This window comes from Belonocnema kinseyi, chromosome 6 (assembly GCF_010883055.1).
Source record: "Belonocnema kinseyi isolate 2016_QV_RU_SX_M_011 chromosome 6, B_treatae_v1, whole genome shotgun sequence".
Taxonomy (NCBI): domain Eukaryota; kingdom Metazoa; phylum Arthropoda; class Insecta; order Hymenoptera; family Cynipidae; genus Belonocnema; species Belonocnema kinseyi.
Genome location: NC_046662.1, coordinates 100,595,155 through 100,622,096, shown reverse-complemented (window position 1 = coordinate 100,622,096; position 26,942 = coordinate 100,595,155). Strand labels below are relative to the sequence as shown.

The 26,942-nt window shown below is 35.2% G+C and overlaps 2 protein-coding genes across 3 annotated transcripts in view; one reads left to right on the top strand and one right to left on the bottom strand.

The window, feature by feature from the left end:
• LOC117174173 (sensory neuron membrane protein 1-like) overlaps positions 1–7,993 on the top strand; it is an 83,199-nt gene extending 75,206 nt beyond the window's left edge. For both annotated transcript variants that reach the window (XM_033363003.1, XM_033363002.1), the window contains 2 exons: positions 1,127–1,353; positions 1,435–7,993. In XM_033363003.1, the coding sequence (XP_033218894.1) occupies positions 1,127–1,353; positions 1,435–1,651 (444 nt within the window). In that variant the 3' untranslated portion in view covers positions 1,652–7,993. The remainder of the gene's footprint in view (positions 1–1,126; positions 1,354–1,434) is intronic.
• Positions 1–26,942, bottom strand: part of LOC117175521 (C-C chemokine receptor type 3-like) — a 135,360-nt gene that overhangs the window by 75,229 nt on the left and 33,189 nt on the right. The window contains exons 4-5 of the mRNA XM_033365228.1: positions 17,580–17,829; positions 11,547–11,862 (exon numbers count right to left, since the gene is read on the bottom strand). Coding sequence (XP_033221119.1) covers positions 11,547–11,862; positions 17,580–17,829 — 566 coding nt within the window. The remainder of the gene's footprint in view (positions 1–11,546; positions 11,863–17,579; positions 17,830–26,942) is intronic.

Sequence of the window (26,942 nt, the reverse complement as noted above, 5' to 3'; positions counted from 1 at the left end):
CACATCGAAAAGCGACTTGCGTGGGCCCAGGAAAATGTTGATCGAGATTGGGACGAGGTAATATTCACCGACGAGGCTTCTGTTTGGGATTACGTGACGTCACGACACCAAAATCATGTCGATACACCTTACCGACTGCGAGTAAAGCCACCCACGCTTTAACTTGACAGACTGTAGTTTAGAAAACTCTAGTCAACTGGTTTGAAGCTCGAGAGGCGCGATTTTCGATACATAATTTTCTTTGACTAACAAATTTGGTTTAAATCAAGAGCAATTTCATGAGTGTATAGTAAAGTATTTTAGGGACTTTGTTCGATGACATGCAACAGTCTTTAATTGATTTGCTGAATTTATACGTGAAAGACAATGTCCGAAAGATGAGCTGCGGTTTCGTCTCTTATTCTGTGGTTGATCCAATCTTTGGGATCGCTGTTAATTCTCTACGACAATATTACGTTTTTCCCCAACTAGATTTATCACACTAGCAATATTTTCGATCGTCACTGCAGTAGGAGGACTGCCAGAGCGCAGCCTATCCTTCAGACATTATCTTCCACGTCTAAATTTAAAAAACCAATTAAAGACTGTTGCATGCTATGGGAGAAAATCCCTAAAATACTCCATTATACGCTCATGACATTGCTCTTGATTTAAATCAAATTTTGTAGTCATAAAAAACTATGTCTCGAAAATCGCGCCTCTCGAGCTCCATTGCGTTAAGCAGACAACTTTAAACTAACCTTCAGCCTTTCTACTCCCGGCTCCAAACCAGTTGACTTGAGTGCTCTATACTACCTTACTATTCAGGGATAGGAACGTTCTTTTTAATGCTATTACTCTAAATTTCGTAGGCCTTCCTGATTTTGAGTATCTAAAAACTTTCGGCATGACCTATGTATGAAAATATTCGTCTGTATTGTAAGATATTCAGAATTTATTAAAGGTTTTTTTTTAGATTTAAGTATTTCTTGGGTGTCTCAAAAAGACAATTTGTTATGGTATTTTTAAACTCATTTTTGGCACATATTATGTAGTACAATTTTAATAAAAAAAGTTATTGCATATTATATGTGGAATATATTGTGCAAAGTAAATATTGAAATATTCACTGAAATAACGCTTTCAGGATGAGCATGAGATATTTGTAGAGTTCGAACCAATGACTGGCACACCAGTGAGTGCCAGGAAGAGACTGCAATTTAATATATTTATCCAACCTATTGATAAGTTAAAGCTGATGAAAAACTTCCCATATGCTTTGCTACCACTTCTTTGGGTTGAGGAGGGTATTTTACTCGAGGGAGATTTCATCAAACAGCTGAAAAGTGTTTTCACTGTTCTCAAAGTTGTGGCGTAAGATAATTATTTATTTTACAGCAACGTTTTACTAAACCCTAGTAACCATTAAATCTTATAACCAATTTTATGTTTCAGAGCCTTTAAGTACATTTTTTTGTTTGGAGGACTGGGCATGTGTGGTGCAGCAGGTTACCTGCAATATAGAAAGAGAGTTTCAAATACAATGGAAGTTACTAAAATGCCAGAAAATGGCAGCAAGCCTAGCACTAGAGATGGAGACGATGAGAAAAAAGAGTGGCCTCTTAATGTACAAACCCTTCAGGGTGCTGCTGTACCTGCAAATCTTGATTAGTAATCAAATTATCTTATCTATCGAAACATTATATTTCGAAATTCGATATATAGACTGATATCGAGGATAGTATAACGTCAAATGTATTTTATGCTCGTACGAATGTCTTTCAATCCATGCAATTTTTGTTTCAAAATTAAATTTCGCGTAAATATTGTGAAGTATGATTTAACTTTGCAAAAAGTCTTCTTTAAGTTATTCACTTATATTATTTACTTGTAGTAAAACTTTTACTTAAGAAAAAAACTATGATTGTTTCTGTATGAAATGAGAAGTATGATTCAGTGAAAGTTTAAGGCACTTTGAAGCTAACAAAATAGATTGTTATTTTGCTGGATAGAGTATTTCAAGTCTATATTTTTTAGTTAATTCTGTGGTCTATATGTGTTCGCTATTTTAGATTTTCTGTTATTGAACATTTCTTTTCAAGAGAGTATTTAATTTCTTATTAAAACAGCATAATGTGTAAATACTTCCATATATTTAATTATCCATTATTTTTAATTTACTTTACAAACAAAATATGCAGGTATTAAATTCATTATTTTTTCTTCAAGAAAAGCTGATTCTTTTTATCATTTTAATAAAATCACTTTGAAGATATTTTGCGTAGTAGTTTCCTTAAGAGAAAAACTAATTTTCGTAACCCTTTAACTGAAACATTTTTTCTCATAAACTTGGACTTGTTACTGCCTGGACCAAAAAATTGACCGAGGTTTATTGGACTCAATCTTAGTCAAAATGTAGTCCTATTGTATGGTAGTTTAAAGAAAAAATAATTTCTTGGGATACACATTTGTTGAGGTAGAGCAGCCGCATTTTGTTCTTGTTACAGCTTTAAACTCGAAGGAAGACCTTTAAAGCTCTTTTCATTAACAATAGAAAGGTTATCAAAAAATAAAGGTTTGACTTTAGAAATTAAAATCGAAGGAAATTAATTCTGAAAAAATCGATTTGATTTTCATGTTGTCGAAAAAGACGACAAATGTACTTGTCTTACTTGTTACTTATTTTCAGGTCAAAGGTTCGATAATTTTAGTTTCAAATTAATATTGGGCTGAATGGACTACACACGCACGCACATACCCCCCCCCCCTCACGCACATATTGATTTGCGAAAAACTAAAAATACTAAAAATGTCAACACCTCGCATAGATAACAGGTTAGACTGCACACACACACACACACACGCGCGCGCGCGCACGCACACGCAAACACAACTCCACGACTGCTAATTTACATTATGGAATATTTGGCAAAAGTTTTAGCAAAGTGGCGTCGCTTGACAGCTAAGGGCAGTATGAAAACTATGTGGGCCCTTTTTCACGAGTGATTTGTTGCTTTAGACATTTTGTTAATAGATAGGTTAAAAATTTTATCACATTCAATGACTAAATTGATCTTTTATAAAATACATTTTTTTTAACGGAACTGATAATATTTTTTTATGAATAACATCACCTAATTTGATATCTCAGCAACTCAGTATAATAAACTCAGTGTATTTAGATGTAATATTTTACAAATTGTACTCATTAAATTAAATCTTATTACCTTAGTGTATAAATTTCGTGAAAAAGAATTTCTAATGGTTTATATCCCACAGTAAATGAATGAATTGGAAATAGAAAGAGTTAAATTTTATTTAAAATGTTGTGAATCATAACATTTCGATTCGATCGGAAAATGGAGGAAACAATCGAGGAGCGTTTAAAAGACGTTTTCGAGATAATGATATTCACTATTATTCTTCTCTAAATTATTTTACAAAAACTCAGTAAAAAGAATATCATTTTTTTATAGTGTTAATTCTTGAAATGGAGATTCATATTATTTCGTATTTAGAATACTACTTTGTCGCCTTTGTCACTTCAATACTCGTATGATAATATTAAACTTTTGTATTGAAATACGAATACAATTATCCAATTACATTAATAAATTTATTAGAATTTTTTTACGATATGTGGAATATATTGTTTTGGAACCTTAATGCACTTATATTAACAGTCATAACGGCGACAAAATTTTTCATTCTTAAACTTTACCCAAGATTAAGCCCGATGGATTTTTGGGTTAAGGCAGATGAGATTAATTACCACATATAAAAGTTAAATTTATAATTTTATATTAGATACTGATATTATTTACCTTAATCTGAAATTCAATGTATGGTGCTGTAAAAAACTTTTGATCACATGTAGAGAGGAATTTCTACAACTTAGTCTGCTGAATAAAACTTTCACTCAGGCTCAGAAGTGGATGCAAATATAGAATAATGTATATGACAGTGTGACACTAATTCAGAGACTATCAGAAAATTTTGCTTTCATAATTACATTATCTCCGTTGTTGAAATATTGTTAAGATGCTATTAAAATAATAATTAGCATGGCGTCATTTTAGTGTATACTTTAATGTTTTATTCACTGCGAAAACTAAAATTAAAGATGTAGTAGAATTAATGGGTGTATATGTGTATTATCTATTTTGTATATTACTAATTTTAATCATAAGTAATGGTCATCAAGAATGATCAATAAATTATTATTTAATTTTGTACTAAAATGTCAATCTACATTTAGCTTGTAGTGCAAATAATTTATTAACATATGAAAATAAAAATCTATCTTAGAGTATTTAAAAGTCGCAATAAAATAGTTAAAATTAATATTTAAGAAATATAGTATCGAAATGTGAAGAAGAAGTTTCTAACTGTCTCTATTTTGTGCATTATATCATCGGTCCACTGAAGTTAATGCTTTTATTTACGGTTAATGAATTGCCTTTATTGATATTGATTTACTTGCGATTAGTTATAGTAATAAATAATATTTAAATTTTCAAAGTTGAAGTGCTTTTGTTTCTTTTTATATTTATAGAATCTCGAAGCACCGTACGTTTTCATATTAATTTAATAGCAGTTATTAGCAGTTTAGAATATTTGACGAGAGAAAGAAAATTTACTGCTTTAATGTACATATAAAACGGTCTTTGAGGGCTTGGACCTTCCATTTGGAGTTAGAGCAATACCGCTTGGCACAGGGAATTTATCCCTGTTAGAAAAATCTGTACTAGATTTAGTATACACATGAAGGAAGAAATAAGTCACAACATGAAATTAAATGTAGTATATCTGCGTACAGTAAAATTAATATATTCATACTGAATTGAGTATACACGTATACTAAATTTCATGCACATCTATAATAAATTCAGTATGAATATACTAAATTTACCGTATGCTGGTATACTAAATTTAATTTCATGTTGTGCTTTCTTGCTTCCACTACATTTATACTAAATCTAGTACAGATTTTTCTAACAATGCATCCAAAGGTATGAGATAAGCCTGGTTGCCACAACCAGACTGTGGCCTGGGTGTAGTCATACAACCATTAGACATAGGTCATAGAGGGCTAACGAAGTACTTGTACTCTGCCGTCGAAACTAAAAAGATACATAAGTGGAATCTTGATGAAAAATGAGTTTTTGGTATCTTTGAATTCGTAAGAAAATCTACGCCTCTCTTTTTTAATAAAAATTAATAGTTATTAATATTTAGTGCAAAAACAATTGTTTATAAATGAGGAAAGTCGAAATAGTAAAAGAACACAACATAAAAATATACGAAAGCACTGTACGTGTCCTAAAATGTGTACAAGGCATGTAATAACGTCATAGGCATACAAATAAAAAAAAATAATTTACAGAACTTTGTGTCTTTTTTGCCTTGTAAAAGTCACAGACTGCGGAGCGAGTTTAAAAACGAAATGAATTGCTTGCCCTTACATTTGTTTTAGATTTCTGAAATAGAATAATAACAGATTATTGTAACCTAAGTAATGTATCTAGATAATTCAAAATTTTATTCGATATTAGAGTTCTTTGGAAAAATAGTTTTTTTCGATTTTCTTCTGAGTTCAAATAAGAATTTACATATGTATGTTTTTAGTTTGTACGGCAGTACTGAGCCCTAAATACCGTTTCGAGAGTCTGAGAGGAAATTAATTACCTGAGTTTTCTTTCGCGTATCCGGAAATCGCAGTAGAGAAGCACTCATTTTTATCAATTCTGTGTATTTCTATTGTATAAAGTGAAGTTAGTATACCTCTGTGTGTTAATCTGAAAATTCTGTAGGAGCTGATGAACGCCAAGTAGTAGTAAGTTTTAATCTTGTTATGTGGCAGAATTTATAATTGGGCACAAGGTATGGCACTAAATTTTGTTGTGATGTCATGTGATGAATTATGTGGCTAACTCTTTTCGGCATTGTCTTTTTTATTGTTTTATCTTACTAAAGTGATCTTCTAAGGTTATCTAGTGCTTTAAGCTAAGTTTCGAACTGTTAATATAACGTCGCCGACAACAAAAGCATCCAAAGTACCAACAGATTAGAAAAAAACATTTCTTCTGTCAGGAATACCTTGATGAACTACATATCACTCCCACAGTAGCAGGTTACAATTTGGGCGCAAGGAGCCTGAAAGGTTCTTTTGATAATCGAGGGGCTACTCACTAAGAAATCTTAGATTGCTGCACCAGAAATATTAAGAGAAGTCTTGGAGGAACTCTTGAAAATCTCTGCAATCTAGCATTCGTGAGAAATTTTGGAAGTCTTTGGCTAAATGTGGGCGGAGGTGAAGTGCTGTGAAGCAATCTGACCCACGATCTTATGCGCGGAACGAACAGCCGACTGAATCCGAAAGTCACCGTGTTTAGCCGAGTCTATAGAATCCTACAAATCAGTTCTGATCGCGAGCAGTATCGGAAATATGGGAAGTCCCGGTAATCTCAACGATGGGGGATGATACTATGACCTACACTGAATATGTTGGCACTATACTCTCGACTATACTCATGTTGCTTTTGTGATACAAAAAGAGTAGAAAAGGACATGTCAGAAATAGTGAGCCACACATAACAAATAAATTTAGAACCACAACTTATGCTCGCTCGCAGATTCCTTCACGTTACAGGATTACCACTTATCAGAACCAAACAAGAATTATTCTGGTTTTACACACAAGCCACTAACTTTAATTCATAAAATAATGTTCATACACATAATCGTTGATAAAAAGATCTTTATCTATTCCGATTGTCGATACGCGGATAGTAAACCCTATTCGATGGCATAAAAGACAATCTAGGTCAGTTTTCGGAAGTTAAACGTCGTTCATGCTTCACAACCCTTAGAAGCAGGATAATATTATTTATAAAAATTGCCGCTACTAGGTAGGCAACTCAGGCCCTTGCTTTCCTCTCAGTACGAGGGTTCAGCGCTCAATGCAGGTACTTAGTACTTAATATTTTATTTCAGTGGTGTAACTATCGGTGTTCCATGTGATCCATCGGGAACTCGGGGTCTAAACTAGGAGGGCCTCCAAGGACTCGAATCACAAAAAGTTCATGAGAAAGAGCTCAAAAGAAATCTATTTTTCATCCTAACAAACTATGTGTCATTTTAAGTGGGAGCAGCCCCTTTTCCTCCGAACACAAGTTTCCTGAAAATAGTAAGGCTATTGTTCTATGTGTAATGGTTTATTGATTGCACCAAGGCCGTAGTAGAGTTTTAATAAACTTTTTTGAAGTCACCCTTGAGAGAAGGCAATATACAAAAAGCGAACGTTTCCTCATTGATATATTGTGTTGATAAAAAATATGCGTTAAACTTGGCTTAAACTTAGCAAAAAAAGCGATGTACCGACAGTCTGCCTTGCTGCATGGACAATCCACCATACTGGAATCATGCATGGAGTCCGGTCGTGGCAACCGGATTTATTTTGTGCTTTCGAAATATACAGGGGCAGGCAGGGCCTGTGTGCCTGCGGGCCTGCTTGGTGGGCCCCCGACAAACATCACTTATTATTATTAAATTATGCAACAAATCATGCGATTTCGTGGCCTTTTCACAAAGATACGGGGCTCCTTCGGCCGCCCAGTCTGCCCCTAAAAAAATATATATATAAATTCATCGTGCCAAAAGGCATTGCTCCACGATGTAATAGTATGAAGACCAAAATGTTTGTAAATGGAAATAAAAGGATGGATTCTGTATAGTTGAGACTGAGTCATTCTTCGATTTTTTTAAATCGATATCCTATTTTCGTTAAACAATGGCTACATTCTCGGCAAATTACGTCAAAACAGCTGAATTTATTAGTGTAATATTTTCAACGCATAATCTAAAGGGATATATTTTGAGGGTACAGACAGCTTTACCAAAAAATGGATCCGACCCGAGTGTTGGTTGTGCCATTCCCCTCGTCTCCTTCCACTTCAAAGGGGTCTGTACCAGTCAGTTACCAGTCAGTACGGTAGAAGGTGTCAATATTCAAATTTAATGAGAAAGTTTTTCTGATCTACTTTTGTCAGTAAAGTTAATTGTGTTATAGTAGTTATGTTTTATGTCATAAGGATTTCCTTTTGTGGAAAAAGTTCTTTTGTGCAAAATAATGTTGTTTTTTCTCATTTTTTGAATTTGGCACTTATTTGCATGCTTGCATTCTTTTTGGAGATATTGTTCCATTTTGAGTTCCTAGAGTTTTTCAAATAGTCACAATTTTGTGATATTGCAAAAATACTAATAAAGATTATGATTAATTAAAATGCTTATTGTGTAATTTTTGTAGCCTGAAACCGAATTAATAGTAGGTCGGGTCCGATGCAACCCCACCGTATCTCGTATGTCTTTTCAAACCACCGTACCAGTAGAGGGTTTAGTGAGCGACAAGTAAACTGCTGTATAAACTAAAAATATACATAAGTGGCAGTACAATGAAGGCAAGTATGTGCTGTCCCTAGGATTTTTTTTAACTTTCCGAAGTCTGCTGGGGAATGCTACTACTCGAGTCATATTTTAGAGTTTAACTTTGTCATATTTACAAATTCATTTATAAAATCAATAGGTGGCGGAGAGTTAATAACCTACCTCTGCCAACGTATACAATATCTCCGACATTCTAATGTTCATATCATAGCTCGACTCATTATATATTCATCTCGCCATTATGTGCCAGCCTCGGGTATAGTCCGCACAGCCACGGGAACTTTTTTATATTTTCTGAACCCAGCACAGTATATGTTGAGAGAAGCCTGACGTAAACAACTTTTGAAGCAGCACTAACTATACAAACGGATAGGCCGTCAAGAGACGCTCAGGGGAGCGGAACAGAAGCATCCAAGCGTGAAGCTGGCGGAAGATGACACGGCACAAAATGGCGAGATAAGTTTACGTTACTTTCGCTTTTATACTGCTTCTTGGCAATTTAATCTAGCACTTCTATTCTAATTTAGATATGTGACTTATATTTTTCTGCGTTTAATGCAAGAGTTCTTTTTAGCCATCTTTTAACCATCGGTGTTTATTTCTTTTATTTTTAATTTTATTCCTGAAACAATATTTGAAGGCTTGCATTATTACATATTTAGAAAACAAACAAAAACAAAATTTTTTACGAGGGCGAAATAACATTCCATAAAATTGAAATCAGCCTATAAAGATAAAAAGAAAAGTTAGTCCCGAGCTGATGTATTTTGGAATGAAGGCCAGAAAAGTATGATTAAAAAATATTATCCAGTTCCGAGAAGTAAATTGTGGAAGTTTATAATCTCAAAGAGACAGAAACCTAAAATTGCAACAGTCTCGGCTGATGATCGCGGTTAAAAGTGCAATTTTCAGTTTAAACAAAAAATAACGTAAAACAAATAAATTTGCTAAATTGGGAAAAAATGAGTTTGGCAAGAAGAAGTTAGCCCATTCTGAAAAAATCATTCAAGAATTTAGCGGTTCAAATTTCGTGGGTTCTGAAAATTATTTTTAAAGAGCGACGGAAAATGTATTCTTCAATTTCAAAACATAATGAAAACTTTCTCTCGAAATATAAGAAGGCTGAATACGAATAAAGAAGAGTTTATAGAAAAAATGTACTCTGTTCTGGGAAAATAAAAATTGATTGAGGAGTTGTCGCACTGTAACAGTTAGAACATTTATAAAAGTGGCGTTTAGTAGAGGTTAAAGATTAAAGATTTTAGGTTGGAATTTGATTATTATACAAAATATAGATCACACTAATGGAAACAAAAATACGGTGTTTAAAGGTGCAGTCGAGAATGGCGCGAACTCGCAAACCGTCACCGGTAATGTAGCACTATTGCGCTTGCGTGATATTGGTTGTAGCTTTCTGGTACAGAGTTCCAGACGGCTCGCCGATTCAATTATATTTGCTAATACGAACGTCTCTATGTGCCTCTGCACGACGTATCTTATTTCGACTCTAATCTTACCTATACGTAGTAATATATTTTAACGAGGTTTTACTAAATCAGGTGTCTTTTACAAAACATACTTAATTGAAATGAATAAAAGTAGATCTATATCACATTCAATTTTATTATTATATTAAACAGTCATTTATGGGAATGGGACGATGGTTGTGGGGGCTAAAGCGTGGGCTTTGGAACCACACCGTCTGCTTGCGGGTTAGATTCCCGCCTTGCACAAAATATGGGTTTCCATAAAGTCTCTACTGGTCATTTATAGCTCACCAAGATTTTCATTCTCTAATTTATTCAGATTACCGTGGCCCCTTGAGATTGTTAAACTAATGACACTTTGAACAATTGTGAATCAAAATATATAGTATTTCGACTTTTAACTAAAAATGGAAAGTTACACCTTATTTTCTTCCTGAATTCGTTTTCTTCTTTTTATTCTGGGCAATTGCAAAATTTGCCATCTGTGCTGAAGAATCACTTCTGCAGAGCATAACATTTTTATATGCACTTCTGTACTCTGAACTCATTATAACATAAATCAGAGGATTGATACAAGTTGTCAGGTAGATGAGAATACATCCGGAGATATTAAGACCTCTCCAATCAATTACATCCCTAAACGTTTTGGTAATAGTAATTGGCAATGAACAGATCAGAAACGAAGAGGAAATAACTAGAATCATCTTCAGCAATTTTTTTTCTTTAACAGCCATCTTCCCAGTTTCAAAACCTCGACCTCGAATGCTCCTAAACCTAGACCTCCTACGGAAGCCAATGACTTTCCTTACTCTCCTTCTTTCTGAGGGAGATTCTGACCTTGAACTCCCATAATCTACAGAAATTTCATCGTATCTTTTATTATAGGGCGTTAGCAAATGCTCAGGAGAATATTCTAAAGAATGGATGAACATTTTGGGTACCCGCAGATTACGTCGATCGAGGGATTCATTTTGGCTCCTGGAATCCAAATTTGGTTGATTATCCAAATGTTCACAATCTGAATTATTATTCGAACTTGGATTGGTTTGAAAATTTTGGTTCTGAGCACAATCGATACACTCAATATTTTCGATATTAATCGTTGTAAAACTGGTGCTGTTTAGTTCAAATTTCTCCTCGTTAGTCGGTCTCGCTAATCGCAATTCAGGAACTGTCAGCAGTCGTTTTGAAAAATCTGATATTTCAAGATTTGAATTATTTCTCGTAACTCTATCTTCACTTCTAATACTTTTCAATCTTAAAATGAACTTCTGATGATCGTTTTCTTCAGTTGGTGGTATCTTTACACTGCTGCTGGAGAAGTTGGAAGATTCTTGGTCCGAAGATTTAGAGCATTCAGATGAATTATTACTAATTGAATTAATCTTTGGATTTGTGGACTTTGCCCTAAAATGTTTTAGAGAAGAATAACAATTCTCGATGGTACTTGTGAATGTATGAAGAAAACTCGAACCTATAGGTGATTCCTGACAATTGTTTGTACATTTAATCGGAAATAAGATATACTTTAATTGATTAAATTTTTTTATTTCATACTTAATTATAGAAAATTGCTGCCTAACCTTGAATTAAAGTTTCCTACAATTATTATCAAATAAAAATTGGTTTACTTACATTAACATCAATACTGGCTTTAACGAGGTCAATAGCAGATCTTTCTCTTCTTCTGCTTTGCATGGCCTTTTCGCGAACAATATAAAAAATCCTTGCATAACAAACAACTATAGCAAAACAAGGTTCCAACAAAGCTGATATAAATAGGAATTCTTTAGGACTGCGATCATTGACATCAGGAAGAATAGAGCAGGATCCAATTTCAGGATCAAGTCCAAATCGTCCCCATCGCTTAAACCAAGTTGCAATCAATGCTCCAAAACCCGAAATCCATCTTGATAGTACCATTAATACTAGATATTTTGGTTTATAGAGTCTGGAAAAATGTTTTGTGTCATGACTATTTAGTTCAGAATATTCCAATTTAAGGGTTTTAAATGTAAGCTTGTATTTTAAAATTTATAATTTATAGTATATGATGATTGTAGTAAATTATGTAGCATCCCTGCCTAAAATTACGAGTAGAATCTCCAGATAAGAACCGGGTAAAAGTTGGATCTTATCCGGTTCTTTCGGATATGTACCCGGTTTTTGTTCCCAGTTTCTATGCGGTACTTGACCCTACCCGGTCCTTGTCATATTCCTGTTTGAAATGCACCCGGGTTTTCACTCCAGTTTATGTCCGGTACTTGAGCGAGTTCTATCTTACAAACAATAGTTTATATATAATAACTGTGATTTATTTATTTTTGGAATCATGCAATTACATGCACGGATACTTACAAATATAATAGCATGCTCAAACGCTATAAAAAATCGCACCGGATGAGGATTCGAACTCGACCTAAATAATCTAACCAAAGCCTATGCCGCACCCTCTAGATAATCACGCTAATATATTGCGTTATATTTTAAAAAGTTAGAAAAAGATTCAATTAGGTAGCAATATAGGGATTGAAAAAGATAGACTATTGGCTAATAGATATTATTGGATATAATAGATATAATGGATGTAATGGATATAATTGGATATGATGGATATATAATGTAAAATATATAAAATGTTTTAATATATAAAATATCCATTGCAATGGTTGTATTTTATATTGTTTTTAATTTGTTCGAACCCTGGTTTCATATTCCAGATAGGAACCGGGTGGAACTGAGAAGAGGATTGATTTACACTTTGATTTTCATTAGTGCATATGACCCCTTTTGGAAACCTAGTTTTCCCGAATCGAAATTTAGGCCCTACTTTGAAGCTATAACACCTACCTTAGTAAGAGCTGGAAGCTGTAAAGTAGGTTCTAAATAAGCAGCGATTTCAATGTAATTCAGACCCTTCTTTGACGTTGAAAGCGTCCGAAATCGGCCGTTTTCCACGTTTAGCGTCAAAGTAGGATTTGTATTTAAGATAAATTAGACCCTCTTTTAAAGCTCAAACTACTAATGTAGGACGTGTTGCATCAAAACAGTTTCTCTATAATCTCACACCAATATGGACGAATAAAAATAAGTTTTGTTATTTATCAGAAAAAATAATATCTGTGACATAAATATCAAGGATATTCGAAGTTATTTTTCATAAATATTATTAATAGAATTTTTTTGATTATGACGCTTAAGCATAGTGGACTGAAAAATCCGCAAGTACTAAGAAACAAACCCGAGATCGCACGCACGCACTGAGTATTTATCAAATGCCCAAAACCCTAACCGATTCAGCTAAGGGAACTTTTTATGAATCTAAAACAATTAATTGAAGAATTACTTTTTTTAACTTTCTGTGTCGTTAAATATTTGAAACGATTTTTGAAGAGTATAATATACATTTGTTCTGTTTTTTAGAAGTATTCTACGTTATACGCTTTAAAGAACTTCAGGCTACATATTTTAATTTGATTCTGTCTGGTGGATTATTTAAATAATTACAATGTCAAACTTGTTTATTTCAATAAAAATATCTTTTTATCTCTTTATTAAGCAAATATTTGAAAAAAAGTCCTTCAGGATCACAATTAATCCAATTATACTGAAAAATATAAATGTTGAGTTCAAGATTCAATCTAATACTCATCAGGAAATAAGTTTATATGAACAATAACAGTACTGGGTTTATACCCAATTGTCTCTTCGTCTCAATATTCGAGATGAGTAGTCAATTATTTTTCATACATTTGGCTGTCCTTATTCTCCAATAAATATAATAAAAAGATTAGAACAGTTAATATTTTCTGATAAAAAGAAATCCTGTTTCTTCCTAAATCAAATATTAGACACGTAAATAGTAATATTCCTCTAAAAAGATGTTTTAGAAACTCTCAATTATTATTGTTTGGCAAAAAAAAAAGATCAATCCATTGGAAAAGTGGTATTTATTTTTTAATTTATCTGCTATATCATCATAGATTGTACCTTACCGACAGTAGATCAACCCTCCAAAGCATGAAGGCAGAAAATCTACACAATATCGATCAAGTTCAGGATCTTCAATAACAGAAAATGCTTAACGTCTTAATAAGACTAGATGGAAAATAATATTTTTAAATTAAAATTATTTCTTTAAAAAAAGATCCTACTCCATCTTTACTCCATTGAGAATCGAACCACAAAACTTCTGATTTCCGGTCAGGTGCTTTTCCAATTAAGCTATTAGAGGGATCAGAATAACAACACTTAATTTAAGAAAATAACGCTAATTTTCAGCTAGGTGTTAATAACACAAGTAATTATTTTTTAATTTATCTGCTATTTCATCACAGATTGTACCTTACCGACAGCAGATCAACCCTCCAAACCATGAAGGCAGAAAATCTACACAATATCGATCAACTTCAGGATCTTCAATAACAGAAAATGCTTAACGTCTTAATAAGACTAGATGGAAAATAATATTTTCAAATTTAAATTATTTCTTTAAAAAAAGATCCAACTCCATCTTTACTCCATTGAGAATCGAACCACAAAACTTCTGATTTCCGGTCAGGTGCTTTTCCAATTAAGCTATTAGAGGGATCAGAATAAGAACTCTTAATTTAAGAAAATAACGCTAATTTTTAGCTAGGTGTTAATAACACAAGTAATTATTTTTTAATTTATCTGCTATTTCATCAGAGATTGTACCTTACCGACAGCAGATCAACCCTCCAAACCATGAAGGCAGAAAATCTACACAATATCGATCAAGTTCAGGATCTTCAATAACAGAAAATGCTTAACGTCTTAATAAGACTAGATGGAAAATAATATTTTCAAATTTAAATTATTTCTTTAAAAAAAGATCCTACTCCATCTTTACTTCATTGAGAATCGAACCACAAAACTTCTGATTTCCGGTCAGGGGCTTTTCCAATTAAGCTATTAGAGGGATCAGAATAAGAACTCTTAATTCAAGAAAATAACGCTAATTTTTAGCGAGGTGTTAATAATGCAAGTAATTATTTTTTAATTTATCCGCTATATCATCAGAGATTGTACCTTACCGACACTAGATCAACCATCCAAACCATGAAGGCAGAAAATTTACACAATATCGATCACGTTAAGAATCTTCAAGAACAGAAAATGCTTAACGTCTTAATAAGACTAGATGGAAAATAATATTTTCAAATTAAAATTATTTATTGTAAAAAAGATCCTAATCCATCTTCAATCCATTCGGAATCGAACAACAAAACTTATGATGGAGTGAAGATGGAGTAGGATCTTTTTTTCAAGAAATAATTTTAGAAGTGGTACTGTTTGTTGAAAAAAAATGATTTTCTCCATAATATCATGTTGCAAGTAATTTAACCGTATTACTCTAATAAAAATTTAATGATATCTGTGAATTTAATTATAATTATTAAAAATATATTTCAATATATTTGTCAATTCTTTTATTTCATACATAATATTTTTTGTTAGGATAGAAAATATTTTATTCTTATAATTTGTTGTGATTCTCAATCACCTACCCCAGGCGGAAATATTATGTATATTTTATACATAGTGTGTAGTATTATATATCATATTCATTTGTTTTATATATTTTTTATATAAAACACATGAATATTGTATATAAAACTTCCCACTATATATAATCTATACATAATTTTTTCGCCTGGCACATGACTGTTCAATACACAAACTTTCAATAATTATCGACAAAACAATTTATAATTACTTATTAATTGACAATACTTAATAATTTTCCATGAAGAATATCATTCTCATACAAATTTTCAGCATTTTTAATTAAGAGAAAATATTTTTCTGTAATTACGCATTTCAAAGAAGTATAGATTTATATATAAATAATTAATGTCAATTACCCGTGTAGGAATTCAATTGGGGATCCGGCCGGGTAGCCCCGGTTGAAGCCGGGCGCTGGTCGGGGCATCCGGCCGGGATCTAACTAAAAACTTAACGGTAAACTGGTTGGATCCCAGCTTGAATACCGGCCAGGATCCGTTTGGATAATCTGCCCAAAGCGGTAAAAAATATTGCTTCAGGCGAGAAATTGGTAACTTGGTTTGTCTTTTAAAGCTGGTCGTAAAGAATACGGTGAACTTTAAAGGTAAAATCAAGTTTATCCATTCTGGAAAGGAAATTGGAGTAGAATTTCAACCACTCATAATAGAACCTCGTAATAATTGTTTCACGTTGGAAACCACGTGGTGATTTTAGTTTAGGAAGGTATACAGAAAAAAATTTATTTACAAGAGTATAATTTAATTAAAAATAATAATTTTCCGCGATCTAAGTGGGGTTTTAAGACTCATAACTGAAACAAGGTTGATTTAAATTACGGATTTCGATTTTATTTGCAAACTTCTAGGAAATTACGCGACGTGAGGGCAATAAGCAGCCTCCTTTGATGTGCGAAACTGAAAATTAGTGAGTGTCTACGCAGTCACTAGACACAGAAGGGGATATACATGGCAGTAAATTTGAATATGAACAGATTAAACATTGTCTGAAAATAGTGAAAATTGTAATATTTCTGCGGACGCACATACCAAAATTGATAACAGTTTTATTTAATAAGTTAAAACATTCAGGAAAATGTAATGTTTTTTTGAAAAGAATTGACAACAAAATTATCCTGACCAGCGCCCGGTCGGCTCCCGACCATGAGATATAACCAGGGTTGGCGCGGCCAGTAACCAGCCGGCTCCCGATTTGGTGATTCGAGAAAAATGTAGCCTGACCGGCTCCCGACCGGTTCCTGTCCATGAAACACAGCCAGGGGTAGCCCAGCCGGAATCCGACCAGAAACCTTGTTATAGTAGGGTAAACCGGGGAAATTTCTACACGGGTAGGTTAAATCTTGAATTAAATGTTTTTTGTTTAATTGAGTGTGCATTCAGTCATTAAGATGACCAATGAATTCAATTAACCTAAGTAAAAAATAATTTTTACTTTATTTACATGAAGTTCGAAAATTGTATGCTCAAAAGATTGAATCTAGGGTAATTATTGAAGGGGAGGTTAAACAGCATCAAAGTAGGGTCTTGAGTCTGCAAGAGAGGTACTGAAAATAGACCGGATAAAAACTTGCTTTTAATAGCTCGTAGAGATCTGGTAGAACCCGAATTGAAACTTCCTTTTGTGCTTCCGAGTTTTTTTCTGGTTTCATTCGTCGTAGAGAAACCGAGTATAAGATGGATTTTATTCTTAACAATTCTTATCAATCCAAAATACCTTACGGTGACTGGACAAGAATAGGGTGGAAACCTAGTTTGGTAGCCGCAAAAAGATACCAGGAATATACCGGATGAAAACGCACTTTCGACTTTTCTCATATACACACCAGGTAGAGTCCGGGTTGAAACTTTTTTTTGTGTTTGTTAGTATTTAATTTCTTGTGCCATTCGTACGATAAAAACCAAGTGGAACCAAGTGCAATACGTTCACAACTTACATCCTGTTACCATTTTCCCAATAACGGTCGGATAGACCCAGGTCGATCGCGCAAATTTTAATCACAGACCTGTTGTAAACTGTACAAAACTGATAAGACCCTAAATCGGTATCTATTTGGTTTAATTCTGGTTTCTATTTGATTAAAACCTGACATTTAAAGCAGGGATACAATATTTTTATTTATACTTGCAATAAAGTCTACGATGGCCAATCATCACATATCTATTAATTGTGATTGCCAACACTGTGAAAAGACTGAGAGCTACTAGTCCATATCTTAATGATGGGAATGGTCGACATATTAAATGTCCATATAACCAGGAACTATGCCAGAAAGTTGAAGTAGCCAATGGTAGATTAAAGCAGAAGAACATCAAATCCGACACTGATAGGTTCATTATAAACACTGCAGTTGCATTCCTCAACTTTTGGGCCTCTATGAATTATGATTTGCCGAGGGATTTGTCGTTGGAGATTTGCATTTGAAACTTAGTATTTGAGACCTCATATTTGGTTACTTGTAGTCTTGGGCCTTACGGTTTTAAACTTATGATTCGGAAATTAGTGTTTGGACCCTATAAATCTTAACTTTTCTGTCCAAATAAAAATATTTCTGTCTTCTTTTGTATTTACGACTCTAGCGGTGCCAAAACAAAACCAGGTAAACTAGTCTTATTACATGAGAAGTACAAGTTTTGATAAATATACCGAATTGTTCTTCAACGCAATTATATTGAAAATTTGTAGCTTTAAAATTTGCAAGGGTCAAAATTACAAAAGTTTTTGTTTGTAAATTTTATTGTCCATTATACTTTGACCTCTATAAACTATGGTTCCCACTGAAAAGGGCCTGTTATTTTCAGGAATAAGGTCAATCAATACCTTGCTTGTTTTGAATGTCACCGGATTCATTTCAAGGCTTATTATTCAGAGCGTTCTGTGAAGTTTGATTATTGTATGATTAAACGAACTTACCTTGAGTGAAGTTCTATCATAATTGTATGAAGCGCCTCTTTCGAATAGATTAACACCTAGCCCCTCCCTCCACTTACCGTCAACCGTTCCTTACCATTTTAAAACAGTACTTGTAGCAATTAGGGGTTTAATTTATTTAAACAGGGTTGGGCGGGTTTAATCTTTTCGGAAGAGGCGCTTCATACGATTATGATAAAACTTCAATTGAGGTAAGTTCGTTTAATCAGATGATTGTAGTTCGCGCCTCTTCCTCTAGATTAACAATTGTAGCGGCTTAAAGCAAGCTACAGTAAAAATGTCCCAAAATAAATAGACAATATTTGTAGAAAAAGAGCGAAAATAATATTTCAGTTAACATGAACTAATTCTTGATTGTAAAATCTTGCAAATGTTTGCGTTTATTAGTCCAACATGCTGTTTTCAAAATGGTCTAAATTATAAAATCTTGTCTTTTAGCCGGAGATTTTGAAGCGTGACGCGTACTTTACGCGCTAAATTTATCGGTATCAATACCGCAGCCTGCTAACATTACTTTAAGCCATCAACTGCAAGTCTAAGTAGATACTTCTTGATGTGTTTTTAAAATGCTGTAAAGAGATTTTTTTCCGACCGATCGTATTTAGAGTTTAACGGTCGCACTCTTGATACATCTTTAAAAAACGCTTGGAAAGAACATTTTCTCCTTATTCTTGATCATACAAATTCACAAGCATTGACCGAAATGAATTCAGAGACCCGTACGCAACACCCTTATTGTATTCTGCCGTCAAAAATGCTAAGATGTTCGAAATCGAGCCCTTAAATGTGTCGATCTGGTATGTTTCACAGTGGGTGCGGTTTTCTGTCAATAGATTGCAACAAATATTTATTAGGTTTAAAGTAAATGGGTTTGGATTCCAATAAAGATTTATAAACAGGGAATCACGTTTAAGCTGGCTAATACAGAATTACCTAAATTCCCCAAGCTTTTTCAAAGATTATTTCTTGGAGAATTCTCAGTAGTAGAGAAAATGGTGGAAGCACGTAAAAGAAAAAGTTATTCCATTCAATCGTGAATGCGTTCATAGCTATTGATTCTGGATTTTTTTCCAGGATACAAAACGCTTACATTTCACGTTAGATCGCAAACAAGTCAATGTCTTACATAACCTAGAGATTCATTTGTTCCTTGAAAACTCTTTGGTGACAAGGAATACTCTCCTTCTGGTCCTAGCCTGCGGGAATCAAAACCCGCTTCAATATTCTTTGGCGAACCCATACAAAAAAGGTATCGAATGCCACCTTTTTTATTAATATAGGTAACTGCAGTGGAATTACCCACCCTCAAAAGAATATCACAGTTTGTTTTATTCCAATCTTTTATTTCCACTTTGTTTCTGCCCATTAACCTTTTGTCTCCCTTCCAAGACCCGTGGGCACGCCTTCTGTTACAAAAACGTCTTCAAACAGTAAAACTAGCGCCAGAATAGATCTCAATATGCGGATTAAAATATTTTATTGCGATAATCGCCAATGGAATATTTGTACTCCACCACTCCATATCCGCTTCTGAAATACCAGACAAGGACATGGCCGATTCAAAATTGTCGTTATTTTGTTCAAGAGACAAAAACCGTATCCGTTCAAAATTGTTAATATGCTCCGGTCCATATTTTAATATGTAGAAACAGGATCCTGTAAGCCCTATAAAAGAAGCAAATTCTTGGATTCTACAAGCTTTCACTTTCCTTATCTGTTCCATTCGACACAAGACGTTATGCTTTTTCTTTTCCTGTGATAGTTCTAATGTAACTGCATTGGAACCGTAGATTGACGCCAAGTATTTGCAACGTTCAGCAGACATGAGACTTCATTTTTCCAATTCGTCAAGAAACCAAAGTTTTCAGGAGTTCAAAAGTTACTTGTATATTTTTATTTAGTTCCTCAAGAGAAATCTCAGAAAGCAATGAATCATCCAGATATATTACTGATCCGTAACCCAATGATGTTGAGTAAGAAATAACTCGTTTCATGATCTTTGTGAACGTTAATGGAGCTGTACTCAACCTAAAGGGTATCTACGTGTATTCGTACACTATTATTATTATATATTCTGGGTTGAGACCGTCATAGCCCCTGACGCTTTACTGATCCCGTTTTATCCCCTTATAAGACTTAATCGTGGCCCTATATCATTGTCATATCCGCACAGACGATAGAGGTGACTTTCCTCAAGCCCTATCTTATGTCTGTGGTACCGGAGGTTTCCATGTCCTATAAACATTTCTGTTAGGATTTTGACTTCCTTCCTCCCGAGCTTAAGAATTTCTTTGCTCGATGAGGGTATAGCTTTACGCCCAAGAGTGTTTCAGTCTGTCTGCAACCAAAGACAGCATCCCACTCATTCTGATGTTCCGCAGCCAGTCAACTGTTTATATATTCAGTGACCGACCTACTGAAAATGCCTACAACTGGCTCGGGTCCAGCAAATTTTCCTTCGTTGCTAGCTTTGCTAACCTGTCCGATATTTCATTGCCCCTGATGCCACTGTGTCCAGGGATCCAAAGCAGAGTGACTCGGTTTTCTGTCGCTAGCTTATTCAGTGCCTTAAAGCACTCCCATATTAGCAGCGACGTAGTCGTTGTTCCGTTCAGAGCCATGAAAGCAGTCCTGCTATCTAAGCAGATTGCAGAACTGTTGCGTAGGACCCCATTGCTATTGTGAGGCCCATTTTGTTCCTTCTACAGTATACACCTGCTCCAACGTTCTCTTTGTTCCTAGAGCCATCTGTAAACCAGTTGTCTCCATCACTGGGCAAGTGTGCCTCACCGTTAGCCCATTCATCTATTTTTGTTAGATGGAGGAGCTCCAAATCTATTAGTGCACCCAGGGCCATCGTGGGTGTCGACTTCGAGGCACCAGTGATACCTCTCAGAATCAGTCCCCTGATTCTTTCCAGTCGGGACTTCTCAGTAGAAAGCTCGACCCTGGTCCACCAGACGACTGCCGCATAGGTTAGTCTGGGTCACAGGGTCGCTGCCTCCCTATGGCTCTACTACAGAGCCAAAGATTCGCTACTATTTTCTTGCACTTTTTTTTTCCACGTGCTCGTTCCATGACAGCTTCTTATCCAGGATGACTCCTAGATATTTCGCTTACCCTTTTATTTCGAGTTTTTGTCCCCCCAATTTCAATTTACCCGTGGTCAACGGTTCCACATAAGTCCATTCCACGACTGAAATAGGCACCCCGTGGGCGATCATGGCCACCCTGTTTACCTCTCCAGAGGTGTAGTTAAAGGCTCCTTCAATGTCTATCAAGGTTTCAATCGCTAGACCTTTTTGCTTCAGTTGTCCTTTAATTAGGTCAACTGCAGTTAGGTCAACTCCAAGATCATCCAGTTACTGTCGACCACCCGCCCAAACCAGAAGAGGTTAAAGTATTTTGGAGAGAAGTCTACGAAGTGCAGCATAGACTGGGCAAAGACCCAGAAATATAAATAGCATCAAGACGCTGTGTGATGCCCTCATAACAAATTATGAAAAATACCCACCCATCACTGCCGAGGAGGTGAAAACGTATTAAGAGGGATGAAGAACTATTCCGCTCCGGGACCAGATAGTATCAAGACCTTTTGACGAAAGAAGTTTCCTTCAATCCATCAGCATTTGGCCCGTATTTTGACCTCATATTTAAAGTCGTAAGAGCCAATTCCGGAGTGGTTGGTGGAAGGACACACAATACTCCTGCCTAAAATAGGCTACTTAGCTGACCCGAAGAATCACAGGCCAATCACTTGTCTGAACACACCGTATAAGATATTCACATTTATCCTAAATGATAGGATTGTCCGAGCAATTGAACCTGTGTGGCAAGAAATGTATGAACAACGAGGCTCAAAGAAAGGCGTAGCAGGATGTCGGGAGAACCTTCTTATCGGTAGATGTGTCTGCAAAGATGCAACATTCTACCAGCGCGATGTATCGATCGCCTGGATTGATTACCGGAAAGCTTTCGATTCGATCTCCCATAGACTTATTATCTGTCTTTTGGAAAGCTTAAAGGTTCACCCGCAAATCGTGGGGTGCATACAAAGATTGATGCCGCTTTAGAAAACCAGATTTACTATCTCATCTGGAAAAAATCGTGTGACAACTAACAAGGTTATCTTTCAGAGAAGTGTCTTTCAGGACGACACCTTGAGCCCACTCTTCTTTTGCCTCACATTAATGTCACTAACTCTAGCACTTTGCCATTCCGACGGGTGCTTTTACAGCAAACCTGCAGAACAAAATTACAAGGTCCCAAATGTATTTTACATGAATGATCTTAAGATGTATGCTAAAAACAAAGAGCAACTGCATCTAGCTCTAGAGATGTTCAAACGATATACTAAGGAAATCGGAATGGAATTTGGGTTAGATAAATGCGCCAAGGTTTATTTAGAGCGAGGAAAACTTAATAGCATCCCTGAAGACCCTGAGCTCGTCGATAGAAGCGCTCTCCGAAGCAGATACAAACGTCTCATCCAGCAGATTTGGTCTTCCGAACTGTTGGCGAGGAGAAAAGTATCTGCAACGAACATGCAAATGGAAGAGACCATCTTCTTAAAATAGTCAGGATGCACGAGCAAGTGGGCAAACGAGCGTTTCTGTAGAAAGCAGAGGATAAGGCTGCTGAAACACTTGGTCTTAACTTCATTATTAGGGTTAAGCAAAACGCATAAAATCTTATCAATCTCGAGTACTCAATCCTTAAAGGCCAGATTACTAAAGCACAAGAGAAAAACTTTCGTGAACAGCTCCTCGATAAGAGGATGCACGGTATCTTCCACATAAATGTGGAGGATCAGTCAATGTCGTGTGAGCTAACTTTTGCTCTCCTTAAATCACCCGGATGGAAGTCTGGTACGGAGGGTTTCATTTTGGCATAGCAAGACGGTATCATTTCCACCTTAACATACCGTCGCCACATTTTGAGCCAAGAAATTCTGAATAATAGCTGCAGGGCGTGCCATGCACACCCCGAGCATTTAGCTCACATACTATCTAGTTGTCCAACTCATGCAAGAAGTTGCTACGATTGTACCCGGAATATTGCGTTAAACTAATCGTCCTTATCATCAGCGCTCTTGGAGGTGCCAAGCTTTCCCTGGTTAATAGCCTGAAAAACATCCTTTCGTGTTAACAATATGCTAAAACACTTGCGGCAAAAATGCAGAAGGCAGCAGTCCTTGAGTCGCTCCGTATTCTCAGGGTGCACGAAACTTTTGCCGGATTGTCGTATTGATTCCGTTACAGACTGTAATCACCTATCTCATGGTCGTTAGACGTGGATGTGGCTGAAATTTTACCGCGATTTCGCTGGGAGCTGGTGTAGTATAATACATACAGTATAATGCATACAATAATGCTTGGACAGCTGTGTTTTGGTTGTTAAATTACTGTTATTATGCATAAACCTCTGATTTCCTGGATATATTTCATTATTAGTATAATTGGAATTATTATTTGAAAATCTTGGATTAAAGAATGTTGGATTTCCATTTGGAAATCTTGGTTTGTATTGTTGCATATTTTATTGGTTACGATACCTCGGCCTAAATTTTCTTTGTTGATTTCGATTCTGATTTTGATTACTATTTTGATTCTCATTTTCAATATTATTTTGACTTTTATCATTTCCTGGATCATTTCTACTTTTGTTATTTTTATTATCCTCTTTATCTAAAATGCTTAATTGTTGACATCTAATTTTAGATTTTGCCAATTCTGTTTCCGATTCTCGCCATAAAATTTCTAATTCTGAAAAGCTCGAAAAAGCATTTCTTGAAACGTACACTTTATATTCAATTCTTGAATTTTCATAGGTCTTTCTTAATTGCCATTCCAGGCTCGGACGTGGCATTAATTTTTCAAATAATTGTGTAATTTTTGTAACATAAGCATGAATGTCTTGGTCTTTTTTCTGATTGCAAAATTTTATTTTATTTTTAATTATTTCAGTATGTCTCTCCTTTAAGTAAGTTTCTTTAAAATCTTCATTAAATTGATCTAAATATTGCCAATTATTTTTATTTGCCTGAAACCAACCTAATGCTTCGTCTTCGAAAACAGCATCTAAATTTTCTGAAATGTCTCGTTCGTTAATTATATACCCTCTTTTAAACCTTATTAAATTATTTAAAAAATAAGTTGGACAATTTTCCGTGTTGTTTTTAAATTTAGTCGGCCAATTTGACATTATATGGAAAGGGGTTTGTATTATTCCGAAAGGAAAGAGAGTTGCTTGAATTCCATTCATATTATTTTCATTCATCTCTTCTCTTTCCATATCGGTCCCTCTACTTCTATCTATTCCACCTAGCAAGTCTGTTTGACATTGAGGCAGATTTGATTTTCGCACAATTGATTGCCTTTGCACCGGTCTCGGTAATAAGTATTCGTCCCCTTGACCGCTATCCCTATTTATTGTTATTTTATTTCGTGCACCTGCTAACGAGTGCCTTTGCTGATTGAAATCTAATTCCGTCTCATCGAAATGAACCGTATTTTGCACATTTCTTGAATTATTACTTTGAGAAATTAAATTTTGACTTGAATTTAAAATTCTATCCATTTTATCGTTTAACTTTTTAATTTGTTCTAAAAGTTCTTTGATTTTGATTTTATCACTTTTTTTTCTTCAAAATTTATTAATTCTTGTGCCTGATTCCAAACTCCATTATTATTATCTAAAAAAGAATCAATTTTGAACGTTCTGTTATTAATTCTCGCATTTTCTTTCTCTTGTCTTTCTATTTCCATTCTCAGTATTTGGAGACAATATTCCAATTTTGTGCCTATGTGAGGTACGGTTTGGTCTGTTTGAGTTTGGGGTACTTTCTGTCTGTGTTTGTGTTGTCGTTCTTGGGATCGCACCTTTCGCTTGATTTGTATCTTTCTCCCCCCATTCAAACTCTCTATTCCGTACCGTTACGAATTTTAAGTTCAAATATCTTGCTAATTCTTCTATTGTATTTTCTCCTTCGACCAACTGAATAATAATATTTTCGTTTTCAAAATTACCCGCATCTGCTTGTGCATTATTTTCTTCCAGTATAATTTCCGGAACTTCATTAGTTTCCCTATTTTCTCTCGTATTTTCGACCGAATTTGCCATTTTTTGAATAATTTTTATTCTACCGTACCTTAACTTCATTCTATTTTTTCTAATCTCTTTTTATTTTCTTTCGACTAGCTCAGGAGTTCCTACGGCTGGTTAAAAACCGACACGTTCACTTAATTGAGCATCTCGGGTTTTACTACTTCGCGGTTGCGCTTGGTCTGACTGCGTTGCGGACGTATCCACTGGGGGCGGGAAATGTTAGGGTTGTTTGTTTGACGTCACTGGTTCCTCTTTCGCGCGCCAATTTTCGTTACTGATGCCGCTTGTTTTTGTAACTTTCGTATTTATTGCGGCGACGCCAAGAGTGGGCGATCGAGATGGCATGGCACTCGGGCGGTAAAGCCAAGGTACCGTAAGTGGATTTGGTAATCTCAAGAAGCAGGCAGTCAAGCTCTGCAAGCGTCGTCTGGAGACTCTTGTTGATTTGAGGTGCACAGCATTAATCGCGTCGGGGCGCACAGAGCATAAGACTAGGCAGACGTGCAGGGAGCACAAGAGTCAAGACTGCGCTCCTCGGGGCAGGTTTTCGGTAATTATGGACTAGGGTTGTTGTTCTTTACTCCTAATCATGGGATCGCGGGGCCGTACGATAGCGGGGTGCTCGTAACTTTGTTACAAAACTCTAAATTTGTTTGTGATAATTGTATGAATCATTTAAAATTCTTGTAAATTGGGAAAGTATCATAGCCAAGTGTCCTGGGGAAAAAATATTCAGTTAATTTCGCTGGTTGTTGCTAAAAAATATTGCACGGGTCAATAAATTAAAAAAATACACTTTTTATTATTTTTTTAATCGTCGCGTTACCAAAATGATAAAATCCTTAATAGTATTTTGAGCCTCTTCCTATGGACCGTTAACTGATCTTCATTCTTTTCCGAAGTGCCTATGGCGTCACATCGTGTCCCCAATTCGCGATGAGGAAAAGGAAATCTAAAGATAAAAATCGTAGAGGAGAGAATTACCACGAATTAATAAGGAAAATTCCAAGGTTGGAGGAAAAATTGGATTATCCCGATCTCGTAGTCGCAGTAAATACAGTAAGTAAATGTTGAGGTTAGCGTATACCTAGGGTCCGACATCACAAGTCTGTGAATCCCAGAACAGCTTCGGAAGAAAGCGGAACTTTCCAGGCGCAAATGCTGACAGAAGAAGAACGGAAGGTTTTAATCAAGAAGTTTCCCCCATCGTCAAATTGTTTGTATTTGGATTCTCTAAAGCTAAATATGGAGGTACAAACATCGCTTAAAGATTTTCAAGTTGCGGTTACTAAAAGAGATACACGCATATTAGAAAAACGAGAACGGGTCACAGCGATTCTTAAAGGATTAATGATCATAACATCTATCATTTTAAAATATAAAGCAGAAGAGCGTTTACACATAATGGAGATCCTAAGTGCAGTGCTGAAAATCTTATGTGGTCTTAAA